This window comes from Herpailurus yagouaroundi, unplaced genomic scaffold, assembly GCF_014898765.1.
Source record: "Herpailurus yagouaroundi ecotype Mexico unplaced genomic scaffold, PumYag 159, whole genome shotgun sequence".
Lineage (NCBI taxonomy): Eukaryota > Metazoa > Chordata > Mammalia > Carnivora > Felidae > Herpailurus > Herpailurus yagouaroundi.
In genome coordinates this window covers 60,997,929-61,019,690 of record NW_024412400.1, presented here as the reverse complement: position 1 = coordinate 61,019,690, position 21,762 = coordinate 60,997,929, and the positions used below count along the sequence as shown (strand labels likewise).

At 37.3% G+C, this 21,762-nt stretch overlaps 1 protein-coding gene across 1 annotated transcript in view; it reads left to right on the top strand.

Annotated features, from left to right (window-relative positions):
• SERPINI2 (serpin family I member 2) overlaps positions 1–19,880 on the top strand; it is a 34,108-nt gene extending 14,228 nt beyond the window's left edge. Inside the window, exons 6-9 of the mRNA XM_040480674.1 lie at positions 7,812–7,909; positions 11,783–11,869; positions 14,913–15,002; positions 19,617–19,880. Coding sequence (XP_040336608.1) covers positions 7,812–7,909; positions 11,783–11,869; positions 14,913–15,002; positions 19,617–19,693 — 352 coding nt within the window. The 3' untranslated portion in view covers positions 19,694–19,880. The remainder of the gene's footprint in view (positions 1–7,811; positions 7,910–11,782; positions 11,870–14,912; positions 15,003–19,616) is intronic.
• The last annotated feature ends 1,882 nt before the right edge of the window (positions 19,881–21,762 follow it).

Below are 21,762 nucleotides of genomic sequence, written 5' to 3'. Positions count from 1 at the left end.
AACCATCCCTTATCTTTATTTCTAGAACATTTTATACAAATTTACATTATAACACTTATTACATTACATTTCCATCTCTTGCTCACATTCTTGTGTATCCTATTAAAATGTGAGCTCTGGAACAGGAGATTATGTCTCTGTCATTTTGGTTTCCATAGTCCTTGGAGCATTTCATAGTATATAGTATGTGCTAAATGAATATTATTGAGTTAAATTATATAAATAATTTCAAAGAAACCAATTCTATGTTATTTCCCTTTATCTAATTTTAAATACCTCAAAAACCAGAATTCAACTTTCCAATTACACTTTAATTCATTCCCTGTGAGGATCCTGTTGAAACTTTCCCATATGTGCAGCATAATGAAAGATAGAACATCAACCATTTTCTTGGAAACCTCTCTAGAGAAATAAAATGAGTGTTTTAAACTCACAATATTGAAAATTTTGTTATTAATTATTCAATCACATTAATACAACATTACATTTAAAATACGTTCACTTTTGGGGCGCCGGGGTGCTCAGTCGTTTGAGCGTCCAACTTCAGCTCAGGTCCCAATCTCACAGTTTGTGAGTTCGAGCTCCGCGTCGGGCTCTGTGCTGACAGCTCGGAGCTCGGAGCCTGGAGCCTACTTCTGATTCTGTGTCTCCCTCTCTCTCTGCCCCATCCCCACTCATGCTCTCTCTCTGTCTTAAAGATAAATAAAACATTAAAAAAAAAATCTTAAATGCATTCACTTTTCACAAAAAGATGAGTCTTCTGATTGATTAAAGGAATGATTTGATTATTTGTTAAGTTCACAAACAATTTTAGTCCATGAGGGCACATTTATTGAATTAAATTTCCTGAGCACTAAGATCATGGATTGGAAGTTCTGACATACATTTTCTCCCAAATGAATAATTTCCTCACAACAGAAAAATACGCACTTAAAATCTGTGTTCAGTACAGAGAGGGAAAACCATATAGGCTGAGTAAATACTTTAGGGTGGACTGACAATTTTAGATTTTGTTACTCAGTGCCATGGTTCTTTTGTGTCTGGATGAATCCATTATGCTTTCAAATTGGTAACTAAAGACTTTAGTAAAACTGAATAGTTTAATCAGCTGTATTAGTTTCCTAGGGCTGTTGTAACAAATGACCACAAACTAGGTGGCTTAAACAACAGAAATTCATTCTCTCACAGCTCTGGAGGCTAGATGTCCAAAATCAAGGTGTCAGCAAAGCCACCCTCCCCGAGACTGTGTGGAATCCTTTCTTTTTCTTTCTTTAAAAAAAATTTTTTTTACATTTATTTATTTTTGAGAGACAGAGAACAAGTGGGGGAGGGGCAGAGAGAGAAGGAGACACAGATTCCAAAGCAGGCTCTAGGCTGTGAGCTGTCAGCACAGAGCCTGACGCTGGGCTCGAACTCACAAACTGTGAGATCATGACCTGAGCTGAAGTTGGACTCTTAACTGACTGAGCCACCCAGGCGCCCCTGAGTGGAATCCTTTCTTGCCTCTCTGCCCAGTTTCTGGTGGCGATCCAGAATCTTTGGTGTTCCTCTGCTGATAGATGCACCATTCCAATCTTTGCCTCTATTGTCATATGCCATCTCTCTTCACATGGCATTCTCCTTTCTAATAAGGACACTAATCATATTGGATTAAGGGCCCGCTCTATTCCATTAGGACCTTGACCTAACTAATTGTATCTGCAATGACCCTATTTCTAGGTAAGGTCACACTATGAAGTACTGAGAGATAGGACTTTAACATATGAATGGGGGAAGGCACAGTTCAATCCATTACACCAACTATGCTAAGTTCTGTTAATGTAAAACAAAATAAAAGCCTCTTTGGTGGCAAAATTTAGTAAATGCCAACAAGAGAAAAATTAATCGTAAGAATGCTTGTATATTAGTAACACTAGGAAGGAACATGTGAATGACTATTTAGATTATAGTTACTATTTAAGAAACATTTCTTTTTCTTTAATGTATGACTAGTTTAGAATCAAGGTCAATAAGATATAGACTAAAAATGCTAGAGTGCTTTCTAGTGTTTATTATTTGTAACATACCAGATATCTAGTTTTAGAATTACCCCATGTTGGATAGCAGCTAAAATAATCATGTTGCTTTGTCTAAATGTATACGGGATCCTGAAAACATGATAGCAGTCAAAATTCCTCAGATTGAAGAGTCTGACACACACTTTCTATGTATCAGATCTTCTCTATATAAGAAACATTCTGAGAACATGTTCTTATGATTATGTGTATGGGCAAAAGTGATTATTTATACATGCCAATAAGGTAAATGAAGAAGTAACTTTCATTTATATAGCATTTTAACTTTGTAGGGCATTTAAAGTATTTTTTAAGTTTATCTATTTATTTTGGGAGAGACAGAGACAGTGCAAGCAGGGGAGGGGAAGAGAAAGAGAGAGCGCGAGAGCGAGAGCGAGAGCGAGAGCGAGAGCGAGAGAGAGAATGAATGAGAATTCTTAGCAAATTCCACAAAGCCAGTGCAGAGCCCTATGCGGGGCTCAAACTCAGGAAATTGTGAGATCATGACCTGAGCTGAAACCAAGTGTCGCATGCTCAAACAACTAAGCCACTCAGGTGCCCCTAATTTAAAGTATTTTAACACTAAATGTTGTGGTTCTACAGTCTGACTTGGTTACATCTTGCATTTTACAGAGAAGGAAACTGAGTCACTCAAAAAATAAATTGATCAACATCCAACTAAGTGTTGGGAGACAGAATTAGCTCTTATGACTACTGTCTTACAGCCTTATGGCTTTATTGGTTCGCTACTTCCTGGAAATTTTATGTCCTGTTCAAAAGCAGATTGATTGGGACCCCACTATGGACAAGGAACTGGAAAAGATGCAAAGTGATGGACATGTTCCCCACTGATAAGATGGTTACAACTTAGATGGAGTGGGCAAGATTTGTACAAGAAATTTACTAGCAATATATAGCAGTACACAGTAAATATTAAAAGAAAGGTCCAATCAGTAAGCACTAAGGGATTCATGAAAAAGAGAGAGAGAGAGAGAGAGAGAGAGAGAGAGAGAGAGAGAGGAAGGGAGCACCAGAAACTGGAGTTATAAAAAAGGGCTTTATGGAAAGGGAAGAACTTGAACTGGGCTTTAAAAGAATTGAGGGGCACATGGGTGGCTCAGTCAGCTAAATGTCCGACTCTTGACTTTGGCTCAGGTCATGATGTCACAGTTCATGGGTTCAAGCCCTGCATCAGGCTCTGTGCTGTCAGCACAGATTCTCTCCCTCTCGCTCTGACCCACCCTCACTTGCACGCACACTCTCTCTCTGTCCCCCCACCTCAAAATAAATAAACTTAAAAAAAAAGAAGAAGAATCAAGAGGGTTAAGTCCCATATGGAAAGGGGAATTATTGAAAATTTCCAAGTAGGATAGTGGAATGATGAAGGCAGTGTTTTAGAGAGAAGTATGTGGCAGTCACAATGCCTTTGTTCATGTTGGATAACTTGTCTGAACCCTTTCCCTATTTCCCACTGCCATCCCCATGTTTCTGGATAACTTCTATTGGTCCTTAAACCAAGTTTGGGTTTTTAGAAAGCTTTTCTGATCTTTCCATTCAAGATAACACATCTTCCCATTTCCCTGCTGCGAAAACTTCTCCAAGTATCTCATGTTTATTGCTGCATAGCAGTTATATTAACATTATTATTTCACCTCCCTCACTGGACAATAAACTTCTTGAGGTCAGAGCTATACATATTTCCTTTCTGTGACCTCAGCACAAAGCGTGCATCTGAAAAACAGTAGTTGTTCAATGAACTTTTATTGCTTTAATCTGAAGAGTAGTGACATTCAAGATGTGTTAGAGAGGGAAAGACTGAAGCCCAAAAGATTAGTTAAGAAACCACTGCAATTATACGTGGCACAAAGCAGTGAGTGTTTAAAGGGCGCAGACTCATTGGGAATAGCAAAGAACTGGTGACGTAGAAAGACATTTGGTGGAGTATTGACTAATGAGGTCTGGGTTAAGAAGAAATAGATTGATTTGAGGTTCTAAGTTTGACTTACCAGGAAAATGAGAAGACTGATTTCTTACTGTTTTGTGGCAGTCCTTAGCTGGGCACCTTGGACTTTTAGAGAGTTCTGTGGTAGACTTCTGAGAGTCCTTGAAGCCCTTGACACTATTAGCAAATGTATGCATGGATCGTCATACATCTGTTTTCTTTGGGGGAGGCTTCATAGTTGTCAATGAGTTTCCGGTGTTCTGGGTCTTTAAACTTGTTAAATACTACAGTTCTATTCAAGAGTATAGTAATAGCTGAATAACCTCTTTGTGAGAAGTATCATTCTTCAAAAATATTGACTGATGTGGCATCTCACAGTATTTTTAGCAACTGTTGAGACGAGATCATGACGAATAGAATATAATACTGAAGACCAAGAGCTTTGCCACCTTTTTACTGTGTAACTTTAATGAACTTTCCTAAGATTTTTCTTTAAATGTTAAATGGGACAATGATAATACACGCCTCACAGAGTTATTTTGAAGGTTACATGAAATCCTGTTTATAATGTTTTTAGTATTCAATATTATCTATTATTATTTTTATTATTATTCTCACTCATCTTAATACATATCAAACATCCCTTGGAGTGCCAACACTGTCCTAGATGCTGCCTTGCTTTACCTCATCTCATTTAATCCCCCAAATAAATTTGATAAATATCAATTTTTATATGCACATTACAGATGAGGTACAGACAGGTGAATGCTTGCCCGTGGTTACACAGCTAATCCACGGCGGAGCCAACATTGTGAAAGTCAGAAAACAGGTGTAATGTAGGCAAGCATGAGGGAGAGCACAGAACAGAGCAAGTGTCCGTGACACAATGAGTAGCATGAGCTGTAGAGAGGCAGTGCCCAGGAGATAACACCTTCCACAGAGCATGAAGTATGTTCTTACTGGGCTAGAAATCGGTCCCAGCTTTGGCCAGCTTTGGATCTCCAAACAGGTGAATGTGAACTGTATGGGTGAAAGAAAGTGATCTCAGGGTAAATGAAGCTGAATATGAGAATAGAAATGTCATGACTAACTGCAGTAATGATTACAAAATGTTCACTTACTTTAACCTTTTGGACACTGATACCAATTGGAATCTTGACTTTACATTAAACAGTGTCCACATATGTCTTGTATGTGACAGAAGGCATTTTTAGGTCAGTCCTTGAGATTAACGGAGTATTTCATACATAGACACACACAGACACAGACACATAGATACACACACACACACACACACACACACACACACACACATATACTTCAGGTGATTGGTTAGAAAGTGACCAGAAACTGCCATGTACTTACATAATAATCTAGGCCCACTACTGTCCAAGAGTGGGATTTCAAATGTTGAGGATAGGGACCCCAAGGGAGACCCATCCAAGGCTTTGTGTCAATAACCAAGAGTGCTGGGTGTAAAGGGTGAGGAAGGGACAACACCAATCCACACTAGGGCCTGCAGACCAGGAGTGGATCCATCTTAAAATGGAAATGCTAATTTTTTTCCCTTCATTTTCTGCACCTGTTACCTATGTTAAACCGCTTCAAGCCCAGTGCTCCTGCCTGGCAGTAACTGTTGGCTTTTAAGCAAATAGATAATGTTTACATCTGCTGAAATATTCATTTCATGATTACTTAATTGTTAATTGTCTATCCAGTCTTTTTGCTGCTGCTTCTTTTTTTTCCTTTAGATGCATCTTTTGACAATTTTAGATGAGGGTCAAGAAAAGGGGAAATGAACCGCATCTAAAATAAATACTATGACTCACAAAATTTGGAAGAGGTACATAATGAATGCTGTATCTATATTGATTGAGATTATGACTTCAAATTATGTTTTGATGAGAAGGCAACGTGGGTTAGCACATTAACTTTGATTTGGAATGGACCTGAATTTGAATCCCGGCTCTGTGTCCTATCTTGAACCTGAGCCTGGAAATCCTCCTCCTCTATCCTCCACTTTCTTAATTAATGGGCATACTAACTTTCTCAGGTTTTTGTGAAGATTAAAAACTATAATCTATATTAAGTGTCTACCACAAGGAAGTGCTGCTTCACACATGGCTCTTCGTGGCTCCAGTAATTATGGCTAATTAGAAATTGGCTGTAGATTATACTTTTATTAAATGGTTGAATGAGTTTCTATTGCTGTAGGTTTCATTGGGCTATATTACAGGTAGGACTGTAGCTTAAATGACTCTCCACTGATAATTAGGCATTGTTAAAAGTTGTAATAAGTCTTGCAGTATTCTTGTCATTATCCTAAAACTATTATACTAAAAATAGCCTTTTTTTAGGCGAAGCAGAACATTTAGTTTCCACCTTTTAGATGCCTATCCTCCATTTAGTTGTCAAAAAGAACGTGGTAATAAAAACAGGAAAAAAAATGAAGACTTCAAACCCATCATGTTGCCTATTATCTTTCTTAGCTGGAACCAAAAAGAAAGAAGCTGATTTTAAATCACTATCGGTAGAATTTAATGCCCATGTTGTACCCCATACTCAGGGCTCTGAATAAGTTAATATTTTCCAAAAAGTATATAATATTTTACCAAGATGTAATTCAGGCCCGGTAAATTTCTGACATATCATGTTCGTTGCTTTCAAGAATTATAATTAAAAAGACTGCTGAATATTTGGCAACTGAAACAATGATGTAATCGGACTGACTGCTCAAGCTAATTTCTAGCTCCTGGTATGGGCCTCCCTATTAGTTAAGCAAGGATTCCATCCTTGACCAGCCTTGTCTGTATCCAAACTGGACAGCACAGGGGCAAATGCCCATCAGTTCACAGACTGAACTCCTCAGGCAGGACTTGCTCCGGAATCTCACTGATGTAAGACATATACAGAACTTCCTGTTTTTTTTCTTTCGTGAAGTTTCCAACCTGGTTTTAAAAGGCACATCGATGCTTCTGGCATCTATAAAGTCGGTAAGTACTAGCTTTTCTTTTTGCTTCCTTTTTAGTGAAATGGTAAAGTGAGGCTCAGTGTTCTGTTAGCTTGGAATCACAGATCAGCCTGAGAGACTCTTTGAGAGTCTCTGGTTAAAGTCTTCACATCAGGCAAAGTGAGGTTGGAAGACTTGAGTGGAAGCTAGGGTCCTAACTTAGGGCCCTGCATTGGAAGAAGTGGCCAGCAATTTTTTTCCTCCTATAATTTTTATCTTTAATTTCCTTTCTCTGTTTTACCCCTTTCACAGGACCTGTTGGGAAGACATTAGGTGTGTCCATAAAGTGAAGGAAGTCACATCAGCTGTGACAATAGATGGGAAGAACAATAGATTATTAATGCCTCTCTGTACTTCAGTAGCCAACAGTCTTCTCCAAGGGCTGTTGGTTCCTGCTCCCTTTCCACAGTATTTTGGATGTATGCCAGGAGCCATCTTTGATGGTGTGAAAAACAGTATATGTAGTTGCTGGAGGGAAACTTTACATTTCTAGGGAAGGAGCCAAGTAATTGAAAACTTAGAACTCTCACCCTGTTTCATTAGATAATTACAACTTCAAAAAATATAATATTTTCTTCCCCCTTCTCACCAACCATTTATCTGGGAAGCAAGTTATTAGCAACCTCAGAACTCGGGGAGCTCGGGGAAAATGGTATTATATATGAGGAAATGCAATTGGGATAATGAAAACAAAAGATTTCACATTATATTCTCTTCCAAGTCATCCATTTTATAGAAAACATTTTGGTAGCATAAAGGTGCACGGTTTTTCAAGACTTTTCCTCTTCATTTTTTTTTTTAACAGATTTAAAGTTGAACAAAAATCGGACTTCAAAGAAGCTTTGTATTCTTTGAATATAACTGAGATATTTAGTGGTGGCTGTGACCTTTCTGGAATAACAGGTAGTATGATAAGTATGTCTTATGTTATTATGTTAATATGTTTTCCTAGTAATTCTCTTAACTGACTGATCTGAAAGAGCATTCGGCCTCAGAAAACACATGCATGATAACTAAATGTCATAGTCATGTTGAGCCGTCTGTAAACAAGCACTTTATTTTGCATTTAAGTCATTTTCCTTAATGAAAGTCAGAAAGCATTTTGGAATGTTAGCTCAGCCTTCTAACCATGCTTGTAATAAAACTATGTAGGTAAAGTATTACAGGGGCTTTTATTTCAGCCCTGTTTGGATTTCCTTATCAGAATAATGGAAATTACAACGTTGAGTCTCTCATCTAAGCAGAGCTAATAAAACTCTTATAAACCAATTTGCAAATGTTAATTTGGTAATATTGGAGCCCATGAAATAGGCATCCACAAGCTGCTGGGTGATGAACGTAACCTAGAAATTGTAATGAATCTGAAGCTTGCGGTTTCAGCTTAAAACTAACCACACATCCCCGGAGATGGAGCTTTTGTGCTAACTGACACCTGGGAAACGGCACATGGCTAAGATGCTCACTCACACAACAAAGCCCAAGACACTCTTTTATTTTTTCTTGTCCTGGCAGTACCTGCGAGTTCAAAAATTACCAGCTAAAAAGAAAAAAAAGGGACAAAGAGGGCTGATGTGTCCCCATTTTCTTACCTGCTTTTAAATTCAGTCTTCTGTTTTAGAAAAAGGGGCCTAACCTTACAAGCTTGTCTGTCTGATGGAGTTTTGTATCATCACATGGAAATATTGTGTATTCCTATGTAAATTTCTGGGCTTTGGAGAAGTATTCATTAATCTATTCACTCATCAATTATGTGGGTAAATGAACAGAATGAGTGAGCTTTCCTGGTGGAGGAGGTGGGTGGGGTACTCTGGTGACAGATGTTCATTATTACCTTCACACATGATTTAGCTACTTGTTCTCACACTGACAGATAGATCTGACTTCTCTGACAATTTCATCAGCATCAGGAATGAGGCAGTGAACGTTAAATACTGCACCACGATGCTATCTAAGTGTGCCCTGGAACACAGCCACCTTGCCAACCTAAAATAAACCAAGCCATTTGTCAAGCACCTCTTCCTGTTAAACTTCTTTCTGGCCTTCAGAAGCTCACTTGCTGTACCTCAGACATTTAAAACAGCCACTCACCCTGCAAATCCCCAGCAATTTGTGACTTCTATAAAATTTCCTTTCATAGGCAGATTTATCACAAAAATACCTCCAAATGCTATATAAAAGAATTTGTGCAAGAGGAAAACCTTAAATAGAGAAAAACAAATACCCAACACTTTCTTCTCTTTCTCTCCTGAGTTGCCTACTTGAGTTGCTTTAACTGCTTGGGTTCTGTCTTACTGCCTGAAATAAAATAGCCACTGGCCCTACATCTGGACATTAAGAGAACACTACATTCCCTGCTATCCCTACATATCATTTGTACAATAAACATTCACTAAAAGCTACTGTGAATCAGTCCAACACCAGTGCCTTGGGATATTTACACAAGAGCTACTATCCTATACTCATGTAATTCACAAGCTTTGGATGAAATGTTTTCAGACAGTTACTTTGGAAACCTTGAGATGAATGTTTGACTTCACACTGTTATTACTTCTTGTGTTACCTCTAGTAAAATATTTAACCTTTCTGAGCCTCAGCTTTCTAATTTGTTAAATGAGATCATAAATCCCGGTGGAGGAAAAAAAAAAAAAAGAAAGAATGGATGTAAATCTCCTCGTTCAACATCTGACACAGAGTAGATGCTCAATAAATGTTCAATACAAAAAAAAAAGTGGGGTAATGGTACATTAATATTTATTTGGATGTTTTCTAGCAAAGCTGTAAAAGGGTTCTCATCCTCTTAATTTGACAAAGACATAGTTGGAATTATCATAGAAAAGGAAAAAAAATATTACAAACCTGAGAAATCAGTGAGTTTATAGAGTCCGGATTCCTTATTTGTCCAGATTCCTTATTTGTCTATTATCTGTCAGGTCCCATTCTTTTCCCAAGATCAGGCCTACTTTGGGGTAAGACAGGATACATGAGTCCAGAGGCCCAGTCTAATAGCCATGGAGTCACTTGATCTGGTACCAGTGCTAAAGTGGGTGAAATTCTCCACTCCATCCCAACATGCTTTTTGTTCTTCACTCTTGCCTTGGTATGGCGCCCTAGGTCCTCTACTCTGGGCGCCATATGTGAATCTTACCTTATTTTAGGTAGTCCTTAGGAAAGAACATGCTTATTTGCCTGACCTTTTAATAGACCACTCTCTTGCATTTCAAGATATGCATGCCCCCCCTTTTCCATCTTATGTGTCTCTGTCACTGGACATGTTCATATCCTTTGATTTATTTGTTTGATAAGTATTTATTGTCTACCAATGACGTGCCAGGCAGTTTTCTAGGGATGCATGAAATGGACAGAGTTCCTCTTCTAGTGAAGTCTACATCTACTGATGAATAATTAACAAGTAATTAGTTAATTAAATAGTGAGGTGATGGATGCTGTGAATTAACTAAAATACCATCATGGAATAAAAGGGGATTAGGTCAGATAAAAGCAGACTTAGGGTGGGAAGGGAATACTGGATTGGGAAGTAACACTTGGGGGGACCTGAAGATCAAGGGAGCCAGTCAAGGAAAATTCTGGAGAAGGGGGTATTAGGCAGGAGAGTTAGGGCTAACGCCTTGATACCTGACGTTGAGCTGGAGCTACTGGCTGAGGAGAGGAGGGTAGCAGAGGTAATCAGGGCCCCAGATGAAACATGGCAAGCGATTTGGAGTTTATTTTTAGGAAGCCATTTTTTATGCAAATATCCCTTTGATGACTTCTATATCTTACCTGAGGGGCTCTGCCTTTCCGTAAGCTGTCAGAGCTGGTTACCGTTAGTAAGGTATTTCTTCCTGAATCCTTCTAAATCTGGTGGTTTGGGTGGAGTCTGCGTGATCACATCAGCTTTCTCTCCCAAGAGAGATAAAGCTCTCTTTTCTCCTTTCTCTTCAAGATTCCAGGCCCATGGTCCTTCCTTTACCTTCTGGCCACAACTGAACCCATGACCATGTTTCCGTTGTCTCTCTGGGGGACACTGTCGATCTAAGTGGTCCTGACACAGCAGGAATGGCTGATGGCTTCTGAACTCGTGGCTTCACTTCCCCATTCTCAAGGAGACTATCCCCGCAGGTCACAAGATCAGAAACGCTTCACACACACATCAGTTCCACCAAGGGGAGATGAGGGGCATGTTCTCTCAGCTTGTATCCACACCGGAACAGAATGTTGTAAGACACTATCTTACACTGAGAAATTTGACAGGTTTTAAAGCATAGCTCTGAAGTGATTTTGTAACAGATGACACAAAAGCTCTTTAGACTTTCATAGCCTCACCAGTCTTGAAAGAAAGTAAATTTTGTTTTAAAGTCAGATCAAAACTGAATACAGAATTTGAAAGGCAAGTTGGCTTTGAGGTTGAATACATAGGGTGGGATTAATTTAAATCTGAAAAGCCTTTTTCATCTTGTCTGTAGACCATAGCTAAGGGGGCAAAACCTTCTGTCCATACAAATATTTCACTTAGTGGGATACCTGATTTGAGGCTTATCCTCTTCTGTCTTTTCTTTTGTATCTGGGCTAAATTTGATCTCTCTCTATGGGTCTCCGTATCATTTTTGCAAGAGCCAAACCTAAGCCACCGTCATCTCTAGCAAATTAAGTAACTTGGAGTAAGTTTTTTTTTTTTTTCCTATTCTTTGTTCATTTGAAAACGTAATTAACATGGGACCCAATAAGTAATGGCTCTGACATTTTAATCCTTAAATACATTTTTCTATTTTCCAACAGATTCAGCCGAGGTATTTGTTTCCCAAGTCATGCAACACGTTTTTTTTGAGATAAATGAAGATGGGAGCGAAGCTGCGGCATCAACCGGTAGGACAAATGGTTTTGTCCCGAGAAAAGACTCAGGGGAGAATTCGCGACATTAGAGCACTGGCGTTTCTGCATACCCAGATCTTCTGTTTCTCTCCTGCTGTCTAGTATATTATAGGAAGAAAAGAGAAATTGGCTATTTTTGCATCTCTGCAGCCGCAGCTTAATAAAAAAGGGAAGGGAAGGGATTTGGTTAGGAGATGAGGCCCATCTACTGATATTTGCTTATTTGTAAATGGGATTTTACCTGCCAATTAGGAGATAGGACCTGTGGAGGAAACTGTAGGCTGGCTCAAACAAGAAATTCTTATTGTCCAGGAATGCTTACTTTTAAGGGACTGAATTAATTTCATCCTTCTATTACACCAGGCAAGTCCCTACTTTTCTAATATGGTGTTTGTCATTATCTCTATTCCAGTGGCTCTCAAACTTAGCTGCACGTTAGAATCACCTGGAAAGCTTTTTAAAATCCTATGCCCAGTCTACCTCCCAAAATAATTAAAGTAGCATCTCTGGAGATGCAGTCCAGACTCTGACATTTTCTTATGTTTCCCTAAGTGGTTTAAATGTGCATCCAAGGTTGAGAACCATTGCTTAACAGTGGCTTCCAGCCACCTGTTACTCCAAGTGTAGTGCATGGACCAGCAACATCAGCATCACTTGGAACTTGTTAGAGATGCAGACCCTGAGGCCCAACCCGAGACCTACTTAATCAAAATCTTTGTTTTCCAAGGTCCCTAGGTGATGTGTGTACACATAACAATTTGAGAACCACTCCTTTTGATGGATTTCCTTGAAATAATGGTATTTTGAATAATATCTAGGCTGCACACAAGTAATACTCAAAAATCATTGGAGGAAATTTCATTAGAAATGCAAAAGCCACTTTCATGAATGTCTCATAATTCCTGTTTTAATTCCTTAGACTACTCTGATTGTAGTCAATATGTCAAAGACATGCACCCTTTACACCGTCTTATTGATAAATTTCTGTAAATTTACATCCATGTCGTTAATTTCTTGGTTAATTTGTAATGCTAGGTAGTGCCAATGGATTTTGATATCTGGGTGGGTCACACCAGACTCCCACTACCATTCTGTCATCTCCTGAAGGACTTTGCATTACTGTGCTCAAGGAACGTAGATTGGAAGAGATGGGTTATTTCAATATAGGAGAAAGAAATAAGTTGCATTGGATGAAGTTGTTGGCCTATGTAGACAAATTTTGCAGCTGTTTTGACGTAAGAGTCTTTACAGATCATCGCCTGATCCTCTCACTGTACTGGTGAAGAAACAGGCCCACAACGTGACCTGGTTTGCCAATGGTCATACTATTAATTGACAGCAGAGTATGAACTCTAATCAGGTTCCCTGACTTCAAGTTCAGCGCTCTTTCTACTATCACCCATAGCTTCTAATGTTTAGAGTTCTCTAAGAGGCCATAACGATCACTCAGGGATCAGCAGGCCCCCTGATGTATTACACATCAGAATAGGTTTAAGTGTGAGCATTTTGACTTTCAGGTATCTGCTCAGTGGATGCTCAAGAACAAAAAAAGCTCAAGCACTCATCCAAATGAGAACGAGAGTGACACTGACTATGCTTTTTTTGTATTCTATCATCAATTCAGACATAATTTGCCTGAATACTTAATTACCTGTATTTGCTGGTAATTTGGGCATCATAGCCCTGATATTTCAGGTAGGAGAGTGCCTTGCATTTTGTATTTTGCACTTAATTCTGAAGGGCATCAGAATCAGCCACTTTGTCAGAAGAGTTGTTTTGAGCTGAAGAAAATTGAGAAACAGCACATAAAAAAGAGCTCTCTACTCTCCCCAGATCTGCCTAAAAGCAGGATGTGCGTTTCCTTGTGAAGGTGTCTCTCTTCTCTCCCATGTCGGGAGAAGGAGAACAACCTTTACCACAGGACATGAAAACTGGCACTGAAATCAGTCTGCATAACAAACCTTACTGAATAACCCTCTCATACCGTTGATTTCCCCTATGTATTTACCTTCCCACAAGTTATTGCCCCAGAAGCATGCCCCCCTCCTTTTTTTTTTTTTTTTTTTTTTGGTCTAGTCACTTCTCCACAGTTTGTTAAACAGGTAGATTAGCTCTCAAACCTAACATTTTTGGGAATATTTACTTCTTTTCCGTGAAGCTTCTCTGGGGATATGAAATGAACCATTTTTTCTGTTAATGTCTTTTGTCAGTTTAATTTGCATACCCCAGTCACAGTGTAGAGGATACATTTTTTTCCTTCTCTACCATTATTTTCCAATTCTGATCACTCATGTGGTATTTTTTTAATGACTTTTTCATGACTCAGAAAATTGTGCGAAATCATTGCGGTATTGGTAAAGAACACAACTGAATTGAGTGTAGACACAGGAAAAAAAATCCAACCATTTAAATTTATCCACTCTAAATGTTGGCAAATGCTATAATGGAGGCGCCTGCTATACATTATTATAGTAAATAATAATTAAAGGCAGCAAATCTCTGTTTCTAATCATATAATAAAAATCCCATACTCATTCACAGTACAAAGCCTAAGAGCTCTGAGCCCACAGAATGATTTTGGAAAAGTTAAAAAAAGAATAAATTTGAATGCAGATGTAATTACCACAAGCCTGAACAACAAAAATAAAGTGCAGACATATCTGGATAGGAATTAAGAGTTAAAACATTATAAGAATAAATCATATAATGTAAATAAAAAGTGAGTGGAAAATTACTGTTTAAAAGAAGAAACTTTTCAGCTGCTTTCACTAAATTGAATCAAGAATCTGGCTTTCTTCTTCATTGAACATAAATGTGAAGTGAGAATAATTCCATGAATAATCCAATATTTGTTCTTCTGCTCTTTGATTTTTAAATTTATTCTAAATTTCCCTGTATTTTGAAAATGGTTATTTTTCTACACATTAACTCCTGAAACAAAATGACTTTTCCTGTTTACAAAAAAGTATTATGGATATATTTTCTTTACTCATCTTTTAATGTGAACATCTAAATAACTGTTGTCTCTGTTTCATAGGCATGAACATCCCTGTGATCATGAGTCTGGCTCAAAACCAATTTACAGCAAATCGTCCATTTCTGTTTATTGTGAAGAATAGCCCAACAGGTATCTTTTTTGAGAATTCTCTGGGGCAACTGCTTATGTTAAACAGACCCAGTTCTAGCTGCTATTTAGTTTTTATTTTAAGTTTATTTCTTTATTTTGAGAGAGAGAAAGAGAGAATGTGCCCGAGACAGGGAAAGGCAGAGAGAGAGGGAGAGAGACAATCAGCACAGAGCCTGATATGGGGCTGGATCTCATGAACTGTGAGATCATGCATGACTTGGGCCAAAATTAAGAGTCGAGTAGAGTGCTTAACTGACTGAGCCACCCAGGCGCCCCTAGCTGTTATTTGTAATCTATATATCTGAAATCATTTATTCCTTCAATTTATTAAGTTTATTGCAATTTTTAAATTTATTCCTTCAGTGGCTATTTGTGGAGTGCCTCTTTTATACCAGGTATTGTATTTTAAAGGTGACAGGGGCCTAAAAGTGGTAGTAATAGCTGCCAACACAGCTATTAAATATGGTAGCCATTTTAAATCCCCATCTCTAAAGCTAACACCATTCCAGTAGCTTAGATATTTGACAAATAACACAGAAGCTCAGAGAGAGGTTATATAATTTGTCTAAGGTCATATAGTTGAAACACAGCAGAGGGAAAATAGCACCTGTTTGTCTCAGAAGGTAACTCTCTGTGATGTTACAATAGGAGTAGAAATTGGGAGTTTCACAGTTGCGAAGGTTTCAGAGGTAGATTCCTAAAGAAGTGACTAGCTATGGGCTCTGAGTGGGAGGGAGAGGTCACATATATGCAAATATATGCAAATACATACAAATCTCCAATGTGGGCTGTTGGTGAAAGATGATGCAGTTATAGTTACAAAAGGTAGAGGTAGTAGTGGATTGGATTGCATTTGACACAATGGCAACAGGTGGAGTATTTGGCCAAGGGCTCTGCACACAATGTCAGTATCCCTAGAGACTGACAGTGTGAACTTGGGTGTCAGAGTGGGCTCAAGTCCCAGCTCTGTTAATTAATAGTTGTAAGACAAGTCAATTAAACCTCCTAAGCCATATTTTCTTCACCTCCAATTTAAACAGAATATTAGTACTCATCTCCTAGAGTTAAGTAAAAGAATATATGAAGCCTGTAACACTATGCCTGACACATAGTGTTCATTATGAATAAATCAATAAATATAAGTGAGTGAATGACTGAATACATGAAAGAAGGAAGGAAAATGGAAAAGTTGCTTTTTATAAATTGTTATATGGAAAAGAGACATAGTTAATTTCAGATCTGAATCTGTTAGATTAGCTCATGATGGTGCTCATACTATCGACCCCCTAAAGGATATACTAGTGTCTTTTTTTAGGCTCCATGAAACCAATGCTGAGTGACCCTTTTGAAAGTTATATCTTGGAAACAGTGAGGCAGTTTTAGATTTGCTGAGATTGCATTAACACAACTTCAATTCCAGTGGATGGGTCAGTGTTAAAAGATATTCTGAGAATGTCATTTGATCTATACATCTTTAACCTTTGGATAACTCTAATTTCTTACAATTAGTATGTAATTGTTAAGTATGGAGGACAGAAAGAAATGGAGCGGCATTGGACATCAGTGCATAAGGAAATAATTTAGAATAATGATGTTTGACTCTCAGTTTTCTAAGTTGAAGAACAAAGGCCATGTAATTGCTATCTGTTAAGCAGCAATGAAAATTCAAAACCCCAAATAATCCATTTATTTATTTATTTGTGATAATGCTTAACCATCAGACCTTAATGACAATTTCTACTGTTTCCTGCTCTTTATTGTAATGAGACTTTCTAAACTAGGGTTACTCCCTTAAAGTATTGTTTGAAATGAATAGCGACTCATTCATCGGAGGCTGCAAATTGTTGCCATATAAAATGTAGATTGGGCTATTATGTTAAGACAATATACATTCAGTGATTTATTTATTTTCCTCTCACAAATGAACTGAGGAAATCATTGAGGTTGTTGAAAATGGTGCCTTAGCATAGCATAGTAAACTACTAAGTGGCTTAACACTTTATATAAAATATATTCATTTGATGATTTCTGAAGTATGAGGGATGGATGATTTTAGATTTAGTGCAAATCAATTTTTATCTAGATTCAATATTTTCTTTCACTCAAACAGTCCTCTTGTGCAAAATACAAACATTATTTGTATTTTTCTATCATGTTCGTCTTATATTTCAGTATATTCACCCGAAGCTCCTATTAAGCCAAACTTGCAGGGAAACGAAGAACACTTTTTCTCCTTTTAGGCTGAGGGTGTAGGCCAGTGTTAGAGACTTTCAGAAGAAAATTGTGAAAGATGCTACACGAATGTGCCATTTCTTAGAGAGTGAATGATGATTCTGACACTGACAGTACTCCACACACAATAAAAAAATATATATATATACATATATATATAATATATATATAGTGCGTTTAAAATTCTTTCAGGTTTTGTGTTTGAAGAAGCAGACTGAAGGATATCTATTAAGAAATCCTTCTTCTGGCTTTGGTTATGCTATTGTACTTAGTATTAGGTGGTAAAAGTTGTTTCTATCTGATGGAGACGAATGAATATATTGCTTAAATATGGGGGACACCTCTTTGAGAAGGGGGACTGTAGAGAAAAATGGAGACAATAATTTCTGTTTCAGTCTACCTCTAGATCCATTCCTGTTATGTCCGGGAAGAGTTTGCTAATCCATCCAGTTTAGTGGAGAGTAGATAGGTGACTGCATATGGACTCCATTCAACCTGTGGTTCTCCGTGGTCAAAGAAACAGATCGAAAAGGCTAGGACAAATGGCTTTTATGTAGTGTCTTCTGCTTCTGAGCATTTAAAATTTTAAACAATTGTCTTCAATTATGAGGTTAGTTTCCATAAAAGTGACTTTAAAAATATCTAAACAATTCCAATAAGCATTTTAATGCTGTAGAGTTATAAAGATACAACCATCATTGCTGATTCCTATTGTCACAAAATCCTGGGAAAGTTATTTATGTGTCTCCATCTATTTGAAAAACAGGAGTATTTGTTTTCTTTTTATTGGAGTTATTTTGAGATTTCTGAGGCAAAGTATTATTGATTATAATCAGAAAAAGAAAAAATCTGCTGGAGATTATGTCTATTTCCATGTTACTGGCTCTACTAAGAGTGACTGTCTTTGGACTGAACACTAGGGTTAATGAAAACTCTCTGTTATTTCAAATACATTTCAGTATAATTTTCATTAGCTTTAAACTTATGCAAAATTTATTTTATCACTTTTGAAATTCACATTTATTTGTTTTCTTTTCTCTCTCTCTCTCTCTCTCTCTCTCTCTCTCTGTAATTTATTTTCAAGTTAGCTGACATACAGTATATATAGAGTGTGCTCTCGGTTTTGGTGGTAGAGTCTCGTGATTCATCACTTACATATAACACCCAGTGCTCATCCCAACAAGTGCCCTCCTCAATGCCCATCACCCATTCCCCCCCCCTCCTCCCCCCATCAACCCTCAGTTTGTTCTCAGTATCCAAGAGTCTCTTATGATTTGCCTCCCTCTCTGTTTGAAACTATTTTTCCCCTTCCCTTTACCCATGGTCTTCTTTCAAATTTCTCAAGTTCCACATATGAGTGAAAACATGATCTTTGTCTTTCTCTGACTTATTTCACTTAGCATAATACCCTCCAGTTCCATCCACGTTCTTGCAAATGGCAGGATTTCATTTTTCTCATTGCCAAGTAGTATTCCATTGTATATATAAACCACATCTTCTTTATCCATTCATCAGTTGATGGGCATTTGGGCTCTTTCCATAATTTGGCTATTGTTGAAAGTACTGCTATAAACATTGGGGTACATGTGCCCCTGTGCATCAGCGCACCTGTTTGGATAAATTCCTAGTAGTGCTACTGCTGGATCATAGGGTAGTTCTATTACATATGTCTGTAAGGAATGTAAAAGTCAAGGCAACGCTTGGCACTGATCCATTCAAGCCACTTATCTTACCCTAGTTTAAAAGAAAGGTGAATGGGTTTTTGATACATCTTGTATTTCTACTTTGTCCTCTAGTTCTTAGTTCCCTTTCACCTGCAAACACAGAACAGCTGGACTCAGGTGTTTACGTGTGTGCTGTGTACAATATCACCCCAGTGAGGATTTGAAAGCACCAGACAATAGAAAATATTGTCTTTTGCAGTAAGTTTTGATTCTGAGCTGAAGGAAGACATCTGAGAAGCTGCACTCTTAACCTTAAAGACTTATGTTACATGTATAAAAATATGACTGCAAATGCCTTAAATTAAAAACTCCACCATGCTCGTCACCATTTCATTATATTATGTTTGCCTGAGTCTCTATATTTAGAAGAATACCTCTCCGTCACTTTATTTTTGCCTTCCTGTATGAAAAACAGGACTAATGCATTTTCCATGACAAGCTGTTGTCAGTGTTAATTTACTTCATAAATTACCAGAAAATGATTAATACTTACATAATTACATATTTTAGACAAAGGAGAGGGTTTCGCTGTTCGACATGGCCTATTTATCTTATAGATAAATAAAATATTAAATGATTTGTTAAAATATTCAGAAAGACTAATTATTATCAACTTTTTTCTCCAGTAGTTCCTAGGGTTTTTTTTTTCTTTTCCTAGACTCAATTTTATTTATGGGAAAGGTGACAAATCCTGACACCCAAAAGATGAAGGCAAGAGATTTGGATTCACTGTGAATGAAAAACACAGCCTCAGAATATAAGATGATTCCTGAAAAATAGTTGATCAGCAAAATAGCATCATCTTGCAAATACTTCCTACACATCTTTTTTCTGTTTTAACTGTATCTGTATTAATCTGTACTAATACAGACATGTACTAATGAATAAGGGAAATTATTAATAAATGAAATTGTGCATTTAATGTTTCTGGTCTTTCTGTATGTTTTATAAAGTCTATATGAATCAAAAGCGGAGAACTTACATAAAATGTTAGTGTGTTAGAACAATCTCATCAAATTTCTATCTTAGATATCAAAGTCTCTGTATTCCTCAAAAACTGACCATATGACCTCCAGGCACAGCAGCGTTATCCAGACCATGTAGAAGTAAGGTCAAGAGAGAGAGTGGGCCTGGTGTGTGTCTCTCCAGGTGCCATTTAAGGTACAGAGATCTAGTATCTATGACTGTAGATGCACTTTAAGTATTTTGCTAATCTTAATCTTGGTTTTTTTTTCAGTTTTTATTTTAATTCCAGTTAGTTAACATACAGAGTTGTATTAGTTTCAGGTATTCAAATAGTGATTCAACAATTCCATACATCACCCAGTGCTGGTCATGACAAATCCACCCCTTAATTCCCATTACCTATTTTACTCATCACCTCACTCACCTCCCTTCTGGTCACTATCGGCTTGTTCTCTATAGTTGAGTCTATTTCTTGGTTTGTCTCTCTCTCTATCTGTCTCTTTCTTCCTCTCTTTTAATGAATGGATAAAGATGTGAGATATATCTATACATAAGATAGGTAGATAGATACATAGATAGATAGATAGATATAGATATAGATATAGATATAGATAGTGGAGGAATATTATTCAGCCATACAAAAAATGAAATCTTGCCATTTGCAATGACATGGATGGATCTAGAGAGTATAATGCCAGGTGAAATGCATCAGAGAAAGACAAATACCATATGATTTCACTCACATGTGGAATTTAAGAAACAAATGAGCAAAGAGAAAAATCTTAATTGTAAGTCCATGTATTACATTTACTATTTGCCATTGTTTCAATACCTTTTGGGGTATATCAATTTTTTTTTCTTCTGATTTATGCTTTAAACATGTATAAGAAAGCAAAATAATGAGAACTTTTATAAAATTTTCCTATGCATGAAAGTGGCAGCTAAATTAGTGTGATTTAGGGAAGCTGACCTTCCAAGATTTTGTAACACTGAATGACAGATGTATTAGGGCCAAGATTGTAATCTATAAAGATTAAATGCAGAACCCTTTCTCTGCCTACTCTCAAATGTCAGATCCAAATATTCAAAACAATGCTACATTCCAATGATTTACTAGAACACATTTCATTGTTTTTCCATTTTGATGTTAATACTGTAAAGTGTCCTTTTGTTTGTTTGTCTAGGCAGCTCTTGGTAGAGAATTTAATGATAGTGGCAACCCATTGTTGAGCCTAATCACCTGTTAGGCACCGAAATAGGTATTTTATCTACATTATGTTAAACATACTAAAAACCCTGTGGAATAATGTTACCCATCTTCCAGATGAGAAAACTTAGTCACAGAAATAAAGCAAATAAATATGGTGGCCTTTAAAGTATTTCCAAGTTTGAAGACAAGAATATCTGAACTAGAAGCTTGTGACCATAATCACTGAGTCATATTCCCTTCTACCTAAGTCCTTCCAAGTGGTACAGATCTTCCCCCTAAAACATTGTGCTGACTAGTCTCCAAAGTCTAGGTTTCTATCTACAGAAGAATCTAGAACAATACTCAAGACATTATGAAGACAACTTTATAATTAATTATGATTGCATAAAACTATAACATAATTGCAAGCAATGTTCCTTTTTCTAGACTGTCAACTTGAGCTTACTTAACCTATAGCACAGTAAATGCTAATCTATATGTTAATGATATGCCACAAATTTGTTGCTCATCACGGAGCTGGTTTAAAAATACGCTTCCTCGATTAAGGAAGAAGAGAGTAATAAGCTGTTAGAGGACAGTGGTTGTCTTCAGGTCTGTCCACATTCCTGTTTCCTTTGGATTGTGTGAG